At 40.4% G+C, this 14,511-nt stretch overlaps 1 protein-coding gene across 2 annotated transcripts in view; it reads right to left on the reverse strand.

The window, feature by feature from the left end:
• DOCK10 (dedicator of cytokinesis 10) overlaps positions 1-14,511 on the reverse strand; it is a gene marked incomplete at its 5' end in the record, with an annotated part of 193,040 nt that overhangs the window by 42,315 nt on the left and 136,214 nt on the right. For both annotated transcript variants that reach the window (XM_084243250.1, XM_084243251.1), the window contains 2 exons: positions 8,229-8,325; positions 10,447-10,530. In XM_084243250.1, the coding sequence (XP_084099376.1) occupies positions 8,229-8,325; positions 10,447-10,530 (181 nt within the window). The remainder of the gene's footprint in view (positions 1-8,228; positions 8,326-10,446; positions 10,531-14,511) is intronic.

Raw genomic sequence — 14,511 nt, forward strand, 5'->3', positions numbered from 1 at the left:
AAGACATATCTTTATGTTCACTATTAATAATATATATTGACAAGGGATTGTTAAGACAAATAGACCAAAAGGAATTGAAATGACAAAACCAGAATTGCTCTTCTTGGATCATCTTAACCAGATTGTCTAATATAATAATGACAGTTCATTTAAAAAAAATAAAATTCAGGAAGAAGAAAGTTGCCATAAAAGAGGACGAGAAGGGAGGGAAGCGCAGAACCCTGCTCCCCTCCCCCGCCCACAGAGGCGGCACTCTCCGACCGGCAGAGAGGAGGGAAACAACAAACCAAAACGCCCAACAAGAAAAACGGATGCAGCAAGCGGGACTGTGAGTGGAAAGGATCTATTTCAGCCACCACACCCCGTGAACGGGAGCTGAGGCGAACCCTGCAGGATCCGCCGCGGAGGTGAGCTCCCGGCGCCATTAAAGAGAGCTCCGCCCACCAGGAGGAGACCAGCACCAGCACACAGCCCTGGCCGCCCGGTAAGCTTGCGCGAAAGCGGCGCTCGGATTGCAGCTGCCCAGGCCCCTGCGCCTGCGACCTAGGCTTGCGGGGAGACGGCGGAGGCCCTCCCTGAGTGAGCAGGAACAAGGTGCCCAGGCAGGGGAGCGGGATTCAAAAGGCGCCATTCCCGCGCCACTGATCTGGGCTACAGCCCGCGTCCTGGAACTGAGGGCTTTGGAACTGAGACCCGGGCGGAGGCCCTCCCTGAGTGAGCAGGAACAAGGCGCCCAGGCAGGGGAGCGGGATTCAAAAGGCGCCATTCCCGCGCCACTGATCTGGGCTACAGCCCGCGTCCTGGAACTGAGGGCTTTGGAACTGAGACCCGGGGCACGAAATTAGGGGCGTGGGTTCCCCACGACGGTGGGGCACAAGGCAGACACAGCACCCCAAAGCCGTTGAGGTGTACCCTACCATCCCCGCTCTGCTCCCTGTCCCACGGGGTGGAAAATCAGCTCCCCAAGGGCTCTAGGCGAGATCTCTGGTGCCACCTAGCGACTTGACCCCAGCACAGGCTACTGAAGGAGCTAGTGGCCAGCTGGGGAGTTAGCCCACACCGGGCCCCTTCTGAACAAGTAGTCTGAGCCCACAGGGAGAGCGAGCACCCACAGCCGGGGCAGACCAGGCGCGCAGAAGAGTGTGCCTGAGACCAGAAGCGCAGGGAGTGTGTCCCACATCACCATTTTAGAACAGGGACATTTCTTCAGTAAAGACTACCTGCAGAAGGCTTCCTCAGGAGCCAGAGGTGAGCGGGGGAAGTTCGCCCACGCCAGACCCCCTCTGGCCTGCAGTCCAAGCCCAGAGGGGAGCAGGAACCCACCGCCGGGGCAGACCAGGCGCACAGGGGAGTGTGTCCCCACATCGGCATTTTAGAACAGGGACCTTTCTCCAGTAAAGGCTGCTTGAAACTGACAGATGACTCCTGGAAGAACCAGAGGGGAACAGAGAAGCCCACCCAAGATGCCGGCCAGTCCCAACAACACAGTGTCCCAACGCATACGGCAAATTAGAAAACAGACAGTAGGGAGGAGAAGAACCACACGCAACCTAGCAACTCTCCAGAGAAAAAGCACACCACAAAAAGAAAGCCAGCCCCCAGATTGCAACGACAATAACTTGGAAGAATTTCTGAGCCTTCCAGAAAGAGAATTTAAAATTGCCGTGATTAAAAAACTGACAGAAGTCATAAAGGAAAACAATGATAAGGGAAAAATAATCAACGATCAGAAGAATGCAATTGAGTCCCTAGAGAGGGAAAACAATGGTCAGAAGAAAGAAATTGAGTCCCTAAAGAGGGAAGTAAAAGAAATGCAGGAGATCAAAGAATTAATGGAAGAACTAAAGAATTCTGGGAAAAGCAATGAAAGCAGAATAGATGAAATGGAAGAACGAATAAGTAATCTTGAAGACACAGAAATAAAAAGAACCAAAACAGAAAAGGAAAGAGAAGTACGAAGGAAAAAGAACGAAGAAAGACTTCGGGAACTATCTGACTCCATGAGGAAAGGAAATATAAGAGTTATAGGAATACCAGAAGGAGAGGAGAGAGATGTAGGAACAGAGAAAATATTCAAAGAGATAATTGAAGAGAACTTCCCAAATGTGAAGAAGGAGCTGAAAATTGATATACAAGAAGCAAGAAGAACACCAAACTTCCACGACGAAAGGAAAAATACAGCAAGACACATAATAGTAAAGCTCCCAAGAATCCAGGACAAGGAAAAAATAATGAAGCTGGCAAGAGGGAAGAAACAGATAACATTCAAAGGAAAACCAATCAGGCTGACATCAGACTTCTCTGAAGAAACACTACGGGCAAGGAGAGAGTGGAGGGACATAGTCAACAGACTCCAAGAAAACAGATGCCAACCAAGAATACTCTATCCCGCAAAGCTCTCCTTCCTCTTTGAAGAAAGAATATGGACCTTCCCAGACAAACAGAAACTCCAGAATTTCATTGCAACTAAACCCCCACTCCAAAAAATACTACAAGGAGTCCTAAAGCCAGAACCTCAGAGCGACGAATAACAATGAAAGAAGGCCAAAAAAAAAAAAGTTATTAAAAGAATAAATAAATAAAATCAAAGGAAAGACAAACACAATGGCAAATACAGATGTTAACATATCAATATTAACTCTAAATGTAAATGGACTAAACTCTTCAATAAAAAGACACAGAGTTGCAGCCTGGATTAAGAAACAAAACCCAACCTTTTGCTGTCTCCAGGAAACACATTTAGCTACAAAAGATAAAAATAGGCTCAAAGTTAAAGGATGGAAAACAATCCTACAAGCAAATGGACCAAAAAAGAAAGCAGGAACAGCTATACTTATATCAGATAAAACAGATTTCAAACTCAATGGTCACTACATTATGATCAAGGGGACAATACTTCAAGAAGAAATAACACTCATTAACATATACTCACCAAACGAAGGAGCACCAAAATATATCAGACAACTGTTGTCCTCTCTGAAAACAGACATCAGAGAAAACACATACGTAGTGGGAGACTTCAACACACCACTATCAACAATGGATAGATCAACAAGACAAAAAATAAGTAAAGAAACCAAAGCTCTAAATAAAGACCTAGAGCAATTGGGCTTAACAGACATCTATAGAACACTAAACCCCAAAAAAACGGAGTACACATTTTTCTCAAGCGCACACGGATCATTCTCCAGGATCGATCACATACTGGGGCACAAGACAAACATCAACAGATACACCAAGATTGAAATCATATCAACCATCTTTTCTGACCATGAAGGCATCAAACTAGAAATAAACCATAAAAAGAAGGCAAGGAACTTTCCTACCTCATGGAGATTAAAAACCACACTACTGGAAGACCATTGGACTAATGAGGAGATCAAAGAAGAAATTAAAAAATTTTTTGAATTGAACGACAAGGAGGACACCAATATCCTAAATGTATGGGATGCAGCAAAAGCAGTAATAAGAGGAAAATATATAGCAATAGAAGCTCACATCAAGAAACAAGAAAGAACGCAAAGAAACAACCTAATCTCGAAGCTCAAAGATCTAGAAAAAGAACAACAAAAAAACCCCAAAACCAGTAGAAGAAAAGAAATAATAAAAACCAAAGCAGAAATAAATGAAATTGAAACTAAAAAAACAATCCAAAAGATCAATGAAACCAAGAGCTGGTTCTTTGAAAAAATCAATAAAATAGACAAACCCCTAGCCAGGCTCACAAAGGAAAAAAGGGAGAAAGCACAAATAAACAGGATCATCAATGAAAGAGGAGAAATCACAACGGACACAGCAGAAATCAAAAGAATAATCAGTAACTACTATGAACAGTTATATGGAAACAAGTTTAACAATCTAGAGGAGATGGACAAATTCCTACAACTCTACAATCACCCAAAGCTAGATAAAGAAGAAATAGAACACCTAAACAGACCAATTACAATTAGCGAAATTGAAATGGTAATCAAAAACCTCCCCAAAAACAAAAGCCCAGGACCTGATGGATTTACAAATGAATTCTACCAAACATTCAGAGACGAATTAGTGCCTATCCTTCACAAACTCTTCCAAAAAATTGAGAAGGAAGGGACAATACCAAACACGTTCTATGAAGCCAACATTACACTAATACCAAAACCGAACAAGGACAACACAAAAAAGGAAAACTACAGGCCAATCTCCCTAATGAACACTGATGCAAAAATCCTCAATAAAATTTTAGCTATCAGAATCCAACAATGTATCCATAAGATAATTCACCACGACCAAGTTGGATTCATTCCAGGGGCACAAGGATGGTTTAACATCCGAAAATCAATCAACGTTATCCAACACATCAACAAAAAGAAATATAAAAACCATATGATAATATCAATAGATGCTGAGAAAGCTTTCGACAAAGTGCAACACCCATTCATGATAAAAGCCCTTGAAATTCTTGGGATACAAGGAACATACCTCAACATCATAAAGGCCATCTATGACAAGCCAACAGCCAGTATCATTCTCAATGGTGAAAAGCTGAAAGCAATTCCATTAAGATCTGGAACAAGACAAGGATGTCCACTCTCACCATTGCTTTTCAATATAATACTGGAAGTCCTAGCCAGGGCAATAAGACAAGAGAAAGACATCCAAGGAATCCAAATAGGAAAAGAAGAAGTCAAACTATCACTATTTGCAGACGATATGATATTATACATAGAGAACCCCAAAAACTCCACAGAAAAGCTAATTCAACTCATCAATCAGTTCAGTAAAGTGGCAGGATACAAAATCAACACGCAAAAGTCAGTAGCCTTCCTATACACAAACAATAAATCTGAAGACGAAGAAATCAAAAAGACCATCCCTTTTGTCATTGAAACAAAAAAAATCAAATATTTGGGAATAAATCTAACAAAAGAGGTAAAGGACCTATACAAAGAAAACTATAAAACACTGTTTAAAGAAATAGAAGAAGACACAAAGAAATGGAGAGACATCCCCTGCTCATGGATTGGAAGAATAAACATTATTAAAATGGCCATCCTTCCAAAAGCAATATACAGATTCAATGCTATTCCAATCAAAATTTCAATGTCATTCTTCAAAGAAATAGAACAATTATTGATGAAATTCATATGGAATCACAAAAAACCCCGAATAGCCAAAGCTCTCCTGAAAAAAAAAGAAGGGGATGGAGGCATCACACTCCCAGACTTCAAACTATACTACAAAGCCATAATCATCAAAACTGCATGGTATTGGAACAAGAACAGACATACAGACCAATGGAATCGAATAGAAAATCCAGAAATAAACCCACAGATTTATGGTCAACTAATCTTTGATAAAGGAGCAAAGAATATGCATTGGAGCAAAGAAAGTTTGTTCAATAAATGGTGCTGGGAAAACTGGGTCGCTACATGCAAAAGAATGAAGCTTGACCACCACCTCACACCATACACAAAAATCAACTCAAAATGGATTAAAGAACTAGACATAAGACCTGAAACCATAAAATATATAGAAGGAAATATAGGCGAAACACTACGTGATTTGCACATCAAAGACATCTTTACAGACACATCACCCAAAGCAGTGATAGTGAAGGCAAAGATAAACAGCTGGGACTATATCAAATTAAAGAGCTTTTGCACAGCAAAAGAGACAATAACAAAAACAAAGAGAAACCCCACCAACTGGGAGAACATTTTTGCACCCAACACTAATGATAAAGGACTGATCACAAAAATCTGCAAAGAGCTGATGAGACTCAACAACAACAAAGAAAATAATCCAGTCAAAAAATGGGCAGAAGAGCTTAAAAGAAACTTCTCTGAAGAGGAAATGCAAATGGCCAACAGGCATATGAAAAAATGTTCAACATCACTTGTCATCAGGGAAATGCAAATCAAAACTACCATGAGATACCATCTTACACCAGTGAGAATGGCACATATTAAAAAAACTAGCAACAACAAATGTTGGCGAGGGTGTGGAGAAAAAGGAACTCTTCTGCACTGTTGGTGGGAGTGCAAACTGGTCCAACCACTGTGGAAAGCTGTGTGGAGATTTCTGGACCTACTAAACATAGAGCTTCCATATGACCCAGCAATTCCACTCCTAGGTATTTACCCAAAGGACACAGAAACATCAATTCCAAAGAGCACCTGCACCCCTATGTTTATAGCAGCACTGTTTACAATAGCTAAGCTTTGGAAACAACCCAAATGCCCAAAAATAGATGACTGGATCAAGAAGATGTGGTACATATATACCATGGAATATTACTCAGCATTCAAAAAAGATAAACACATGCAATTTGCTGCAACATGGATGGCGCTGGAAGGGATCATGCTCAGCGAAATAAGCCAAAAAGAAAAAGAAAAATACCGGATGGTCTCACTCATAGCAGGAATCTAGAAAACTTAAATAAGGGACCAGGAAAATGAATAACTATAAGAAAGTGAAAATCAAAATCAACAAAAAACTATGAACCAGAGACACTTTTAGGGGGGCGGGGGCGGGAGGGGAGGGATTGGGATCAGAATGGGGGGCTGCAATTGTATGGGGAATATAACAATAAAATTTATAAAAAAAAAAAAAATAAAATTCAACAAAAAACTAAAAATGGTATTGTCCAAAACAACATTTCTAGACCCTTTTCTGTGAAAGAATTTAGATCAAATGTGTTTTATAAATTAAAGAATGAAAAATGTCCACAATTTCTATTTAAGATTAAAGTGATAAAAATTTTATTAGGATTGATAATATACTTTTTTTCTCCTTTAAAATATAATGTAAGGGCCACCCTGGTGGCCTGGCAGTTAAGTTTCAGTGCTATCATCCTGATTGCCTGAGTTCAAACCCTGGTCAGGGAGCTACTTACATGGTGCAGCAGACCTCTCCTGTCTCGCCTGCTGCTCACCTTAGCAGTGTATTTCAGTAGATCTGCCTGTTCTGCTCCCCACTCTGTCTCTGGTGAGTCCTCTCACCCCCCTTACCTCTGGCCTACATCCTCATTCTTCATGCAAAATTAAATAAAGTTTAAAAATAAATAAAATATTGGTATAACCTCTAGTATGAAGAAGGGGGCTTTTGACCATCTTAGTTTCTGCTTCACATGAATAGCAAAACTAATTTAATCAATCACTGCTTAGCAGAAAAGTATTTTTTTTTTAATTTTTTTTTTTTTATAGAGGCATGTTTTATTTATTTATTTGTTTGTTTCTTTGTTTCTTTGTTTATACATGCACTGGGTACAGTCAGAAGCACGGGAGGGTGAGAGAATTCACCAGAGCCAGAGCAGGGAGCAGAGCAGGCAGAAGGACCGAAGTACACTGCTGAGGGGAGCAGCGGGCGGCAGGAGAGGTCTGCGCGCCATGTGGGACCCTCCTCCGGTGGCCGGGGAGCAGCCGGGGATCGAACCGGCACCGCAGAGGTCGCCGGCAGCTTCGCAACCCAGCGCTCATCCGCTGCGCCACCGGGGAGGCCCCAGAAAAGTATTTTAGATTCCTAAATCATTTTAGAATTTTCTTTGCATCTTAATGTTTGATTAGTTTCTGGTGTCTAGATGGGTTATTGTCATTCTCTACTGTGACCATCCTGGTATATATAGATTTAAAATTAACATACAATGTTTTAACAAGTAGAATAAGTAGAAGTGTTTTCTGTAGATTATGCTTTAGCAAGTAAACAAAGTGTGAAGGGTGTTCTTACCTGCACACACCCATCTCTGCTTCTTTCTGACCTAGAGGAATCAGGTATTTAGTGTTGCCCTCCTGCCTGCCTGCGTTCTTTGAAGGTAACAATGTCCTTTGTACAAAATTCATTTTGAGAAACTGCATATTAACATAATTGCACACATTGATACTTCTAAATGAACTTCTATTCACAAATTGCAACTGGTCCTCCCTGCTCTGTCTCTAAAAATCAAAGGAAAGCTGGTTTTTGGAGTCATACAGGAAAAAAAAGATAATACAGCTGTAGTTTTAGTCTCTGATTTACAATAATTCATTTCCTAATTCTGTTGGTCTTTAATGAAAAAGGAAACACAGAAAGAAACAGAAATACAGTGTGTGTATTCATTACCAAGGGCCAACAGTGGCATTTCAGCCTGATCACCTGGGTGGAATACCCAAGTCACAGCTGAGGAAACAGGAAAATAACCACAAACAAAAGTTCAAACAAACGAAAGTGTCTATTTTGTAGGAATTGATGGAAATTCTGGGAATAATTACCTGGAATGTTTGCTGAGCGTATGGGGAGACACAAAGGAATGAAGTGTTCATGCTGACATACTTCTTGAAGAAAATCAAATTTATACTGGCATAAGGTCTGAAAAAGAAGCAAACAGAAAGATTATTATTTAGACGTGAAGGAAGTGAGCTAAACCGAAACAATCTACACTTGACTCTTACGCCTAAAAAGATGAAGCTACTTCTGTGTGACCCTTAAGAGCTGTAAACACAGTCGGATTCCCCACCTTTGGAAATTGATCAAGACCCCAGGAAATGATCCCATTCATGACCCACAGTGAGTTTCTATGAGATATGATCTCATGAGTCATTTTTTTTGTTTTGTTTCTGCTTTGCTTCTTTTATATTGTATCATAATATTATTATTTTAAGAAAAACAGTGCCTCCCCACATATGCAGAGCTCTGAAATGACACTCAGATGATTGAACAGATCATTACATCAACTCCTATGATCCTGGGAGCTAAGGAAGACCATGTGCAGATGATTTAAAATTAGTGTCTTTCTCTTGGTGTGCCATGTGCCCTCAGAGAGCATAATTTAGTTCTACCTTTTCCCGTCCTAGCAAACAGGTCTGTCTTTTCAATTATGTTTTGATTAGGGCAGTGATAAATGCCGTCCAAACATGGTCTAAGACCACTTAATACATTTGCCAAAAACGATCACACAATCTGGGATAATTAGCACATTCATAACTGTCTTAGTCACTGCCAGACAGATAAGGAATATATTTGTAAGATTTAGATTTTGTTTTTCATATTCACGAATATCAACTTCCAAAATAAAATATATTCCAATTGCTCAGTATTTTAGAATTCTCTTTTGTAGCAACTTAACTCAATAATTTAAAAAACTGCCATTTCAAACAAGGATAGTACCTGACTTAATTTTTGACTATCAAGTGAACAGGAACATAATTAAAGTTTGTTAATTATTCTTTGAGCATATTCTGTTTGGTCTTTGAAGAATATATGTAACTTAGGTCCACTGGGATTATATCTAAAAGGATATGCTGTACATGTATGTGTAACTGGAGCACTAATGAAGAAATTTCTTTCAGAAAATATTTACAGAGAGAACTGGACTCTCATAATCCTTGTAGTTCAAAGTCAATATCCACTGCCAAAAAATTAAAGTTGAATCTCCTGAGCATGGCAGGAAATGCTGTAAGAAGATCGTTATTTACTTTTGGATTCTCTACTTTGGTTATTCCTTTGCAATACCTCAACAGCTTCCCTTAGGGGACTGACCTTGCTTCTGAAGGGTAAAGGTTAATGGGGCACTATTAGTTCAGGTGCTCCAGCTTCCCTCTTTAAGAGGCAGGCATGTGACCCAAATTGGCCAGCCTCTCTGAAATGTAAATCGTGAGCAGGAGGAGAGAATGGTTGCCATTGATTCATTTAAGCAGGGGCAGAGGTTGGCCAAAAGATTCTTCCTTTGTGAGGTTACTTCTGTGCCCCGGAAGTGCCGCTCCTGCTCTTTTTCCATACCCTGTCCTTCAGACCTTTCATCAATGCTGTTTATTCCCAACGTCCTGCCAATAAGTCCCCTTGTGCTCTAATTGAAGTGAGTTTCTGCAATATGCTTCTCAAGGAACCTTAATGGATACTCTATGACTAGTTTATTTCCAGACTTATTTTCCTCTAGCACATGCCAGACTCCAGCCCAGTGGCTCTCAGACTTGAGTCTTGGTCTGATACAGGTGAAGCTGCTCATTTCTGAGGCTGCTCAGTTCTGAGGTGATGGGACTTTGCTGGTGTGGGGATGGCATGTGGACAATCACAGGTCTCTGGAGGGCAGTGTCTCTGCCTGTCTCCCCATACATGCTACTAGGAAGGGCAGCCACTGTCTGATTTTGCCCTAGACTGTAGTTTCCAAGAAAGTGGGACTTTCAGTGCTAAAACCCAGAGAATACAAGCAAACTGGAGTACCAGGGATTGTAGCCGAGAGAACCACTCCTTCCTCACCCACCAGAAATAGATGGAAAACATAAACACTTTCATTCCACTTGCCTTTGACCCCCTGAACCCAGACTTGGGAGACATATTCAGTGGATTGTGTCTAGTTGACACAGAAGTTAATTTTTGATGCAAAGAATGGACAGGTTCCTGTTTCAGGCAGATCTATGTAGAGCCCAGATTATTTATTTATAATGCTATTGCTACTAAACTAGAAAGCCCACACTCTTGCACTGGTCTTACCTTGAGGTCGCCAGAGGAGAACATGCTGATGTAATTGTTGACCATCTTAAACACGAAGCCCCGGTCCATGAACGTAAAGCAGCGCTGAAGATAAATTCAGATATTTTTATTTCAAGGATCATTAAAGATTTTAGAAAAAGTGATTAAACACATTGAAGTAAAACAACAGTTTCCTATATGTGTCATCTAATTGCTTTTAAAAAAATCCCTCATAAGGGCCTCCCCGGTGGCGCAGCGGTTGAGCGCTGGGTTGCGAAGCTGCCCGCAGCCTCTGCAGTGCCGGTTCAATCCCCGGCTGCTCCCCGGCCACCAGAGGAGGGTCCCACATGGTGTGCAGACCTCTCCTGCTGCCCGCTGCTCCCCTCAGCAGTGTCCTTCGGTCCTTCTGCCTGCTCTGCTCCCTGCTCTGGCTCTGGTGAATTCTCTCGCCCTCCCGCGCTTCTGACTGTACCCAGTGCTTGCATAAATAAATAAATAAATCATTAAAAAAAAAAATCCCTCATAAGTGCTCATTCACATACAACAGTGAAATGAAGTATTAGAAATAGTACAAAGGTTAGAAAGTTACAACTCCATAATTATCAATTTTAGAAAACATCATTTAGATCTTTGCAATTAAGTATATATATATTTAAAGACTTATTTATTTATGCATACAAGAGCTGGGGTGCAGGCCAGAGGCGTGTGTGTGGGGGGGGCGAGAGGATTCACCAGAGAAAGAGTGGGGAGCAGAACAGGTGGAGCTACTGAAATACACTGCTAAGGGGAGTAGCAGGTGAAGCAGGCGAGGTCTGCTGTGCCATGTGGGTAGCTCTCCGGCTGGGGCTCCAACTCATGAGGCAGTGGCTGTGGATAGATTCATAGTGCTGACAATTAAGCCCTTGCTCCACCAGGGGGGCCCTTTGCAATTAAATATTATAGCCTTGTCTCAGTCACTTAAATACTGTGTGTTTTAGTGGCCAATGGCTGTTTTTGAGCTGTCACAACAAAGTTGGGTAGTTGTGGCAGAGGCCATATTGCTTGCAAAGCTAAAGATAATTTAGTATTTGACCTGCTACAGAAAAAGTCCCCACATTCCTGATTAAGAGGATAAATTAAACCCCACCAAACTTTTTCTCATGTTGGCTTAATACACTGAAAGTCAAATATTCCGAAGTAAATGCAAAAATACATTGCTGGAAAGAATTAAAAATCTATTTGACACCACCATTTGTGAGAACAATGAGCATTTACTTCTATAACTAATTCATAATGAGCTATGAAAGCCCAAATCACAAAACAAACCCTGATTGTCTCCACCTTTTCTAATATAATTGACCAACCACTGCCTTCGTTTGCTTTTCATCTTGGCTGATGTCATTTAATCCTATTTAGACATTAGTTTATGAGTTGCTCATAGCAGCTTTTGCGAAGATGAGCTTTTGGGCAAGCGTGGATTATCCCCAAAGCACAGAGCATCTGAGCCAAAGAGAGTAGATACAAAGATATTTCCCTTTTAGAAATTCACTTAGCCATACTTTTTTGATGTTTAGGGATAAACAGTGCTGCTATTTCTTTAAACATATTTTGCTAACAAATTAACTCTCTTCTATTAGAGGATTTCCAAGTGGTTTCTCAAAGCTAATTGAAATAAAGTAGTGATTAGTTAGGCAAGTGGTTAAAAAGATATGGTTGTCTGAGCAGGAAAGTAAAAATCAGAATGACCTTCCTTTGCCACCTCCTTGGGAAGAGACTTGCAAAAGAAAAGTATTTAGACAGGAGGCTCAGGTAAGTAGGGCTGTGGCCCAGATTAACAGCAAAACAAGGAAAAAATATAAAAACTGCTAAGCAGTCACATATCTCACTTCTGACCTACATTGAGAGGACAGTCAGGAAAATGTACAAGGATTTTGCAAAATTGCTGCAAAGATATTACTTTCTCAAGATATGAAGTGAAAGAAGTGAGTCAGGGTGTCTGTACACACCCACACCAGAGACCCCACTCTTCATTTTGGGAAATAATTCTGGCGAAGTAAGGTAGTGCAATTTAATTTCAATTGTTAATTCCAGTGACAGCTAATCCACAGTGTAGAATTAAAGAAAACAAAAGAGGTCAAAGTCATCTGATGTATCAGTTGAGTCAGTAAATGTTACCAGAATTGAACTGTGTAATCCAAGTGGCAGTGGGCAGTGTTGAACACCTGCAAGCTCAAAGTTCATTACTTTAATTTTTTAAACAGATTTATTTATTTATGCTTACAAGAACTGGGGTACAGGTCAGAAGTGTGGGAGGTGAGAGGAATCACCAGAGACAGAGGGGGGAACAGAACAGGAGGGGAGCAGTGAGCGAGTCAGGAGAGGTCTGCTGCACCATGTTGGTCACCTCCCTGGCTGGGGACCGAACTCGTGGTGCAGTGGCTGTGGATAGCTACATAGTGCTGTGTCTTAACCCCTTGAACCACCAGGGAGACCCCTCAAAGTTCATCACTTTAGAGGCATTGGAGCAAATGACTCCATGCACGTTTGCATGAAAAATCACTTCCTCTCTGTCCCTTTTTCTCTCCTAATTCAAACAAGTTATCTCATAAACAAGTGTAAAGAAAAAACTTTTCTGTGTCAACACAAATGCTCTTGAAACTGAAAACAATGTGTGTAAGAGGGATTTTCTAATGCACAATCATTAAACTAATGTTTCTATTTATTAATTCCACATACAAGCATTGCTCTCAATTTGCATTGCTGTGTTCTGAACCTCCAAATCTCACAGAACCACCTGCACCACCAGCAGCTGTCTGCTTCATCGTGTCCTTTCTCATCTTGGACAGCTTTTGTTTGCTCCCCTGTAGACTTTAGTTTATGAAGCATCAGCAGCTATCTTTGAACAAATGAGTTCCAAGGAAAACATACATTTATTCCAACAGGTACAGAGTATTGAAGCCCAGGAGAATAGATAAGGAGTCTTTTTTTAAGAGACATGCTTACCCATCATTCTTTGAAATTTAGGGAGGAATATTACAGATATTTCTTTGAACATATTTTGCTTATTAATTGTATCATATTATCATTTGCTCCAAACTTTATCTCCTATTAAGTGCTTTAAATAAATGATCTTCATAGTAATAAACCTTATTCCTATAGTTCTTAAAATGTTGTAGAATATGAGTAATATTTTTCTCCTTTACTCTCGTCCCTTAGCCCCATTCCTTTCTCTCTCTATAAGCAATACAAAAACAAAAATGAGAGGAGAAATGTTGAAGAAAAAATAAATTCAAGATGAGGAAAAATACAGTGTATACTTTGAAATAATGCTTAACACATTAAACTAGAAATTAGGCTAGATTAAGACTCACCAAGACAACTCAGGCTTATTTTCCAACTACTTCTACACCCTCTTAACTTATGTTGTTAGTATATATTATCTATATAGTATACATTATCTATATATCTATAAAGCCTCATGTCTATCCAGCATGTTCTGGGATCTACTTAAAAAAAATAAAAGTGGCTTATCAAGGCTTCAGTAGTCAATAGTTGGAGAAAAGAAGGAAGAGAAGAAAAACTAACTTTTCAGTTGGGTAAATCATCTGGTAAATGGTAATTCATTAGTTTTTTATTGTCTCTGCATTTTCCTTCTCAATTCAGTATGCATGTCAGGAAACCAAAGAACTATACTAATTGTGTTATCATATATGTAAATATATAATTATATGTGTGTGCATATACATATATATTGCTTTCTGTAAGTATACATGTATACTTACGTATATTTAGTATAGTAATTGCTCAATATTTTAATTGAGTTAATATTCCTTATATGTGATTAGTGCATAATATTTTCATCATTTAAAGATTTATTTTATTTATGCATACAAGAGTTGGGGTATAGGCCAGAGGTGTGGCGGTGTGTGAGAGTATTCACCAGAGACAGAGTGGGGAGCAGAACAGGTGGATCCACTGAAATACACTGCTGAGGGGAGCAGCGGGTGAGTCAGGAGAGGTCTGCTGCGCCATGTGGGTCAGCTCCCTGGCTGGGGAGCCACTCCTGCTGCAGTGGCTGCGGATAGCTTCCTAGTGCTGAGACTTAAT

The sequence above is a fragment of the Talpa europaea genome, assembly GCF_964194135.1.
Source record: "Talpa europaea genome assembly, chromosome: 1".
NCBI classification, from domain to species: Eukaryota; Metazoa; Chordata; class Mammalia; order Eulipotyphla; family Talpidae; genus Talpa; species Talpa europaea.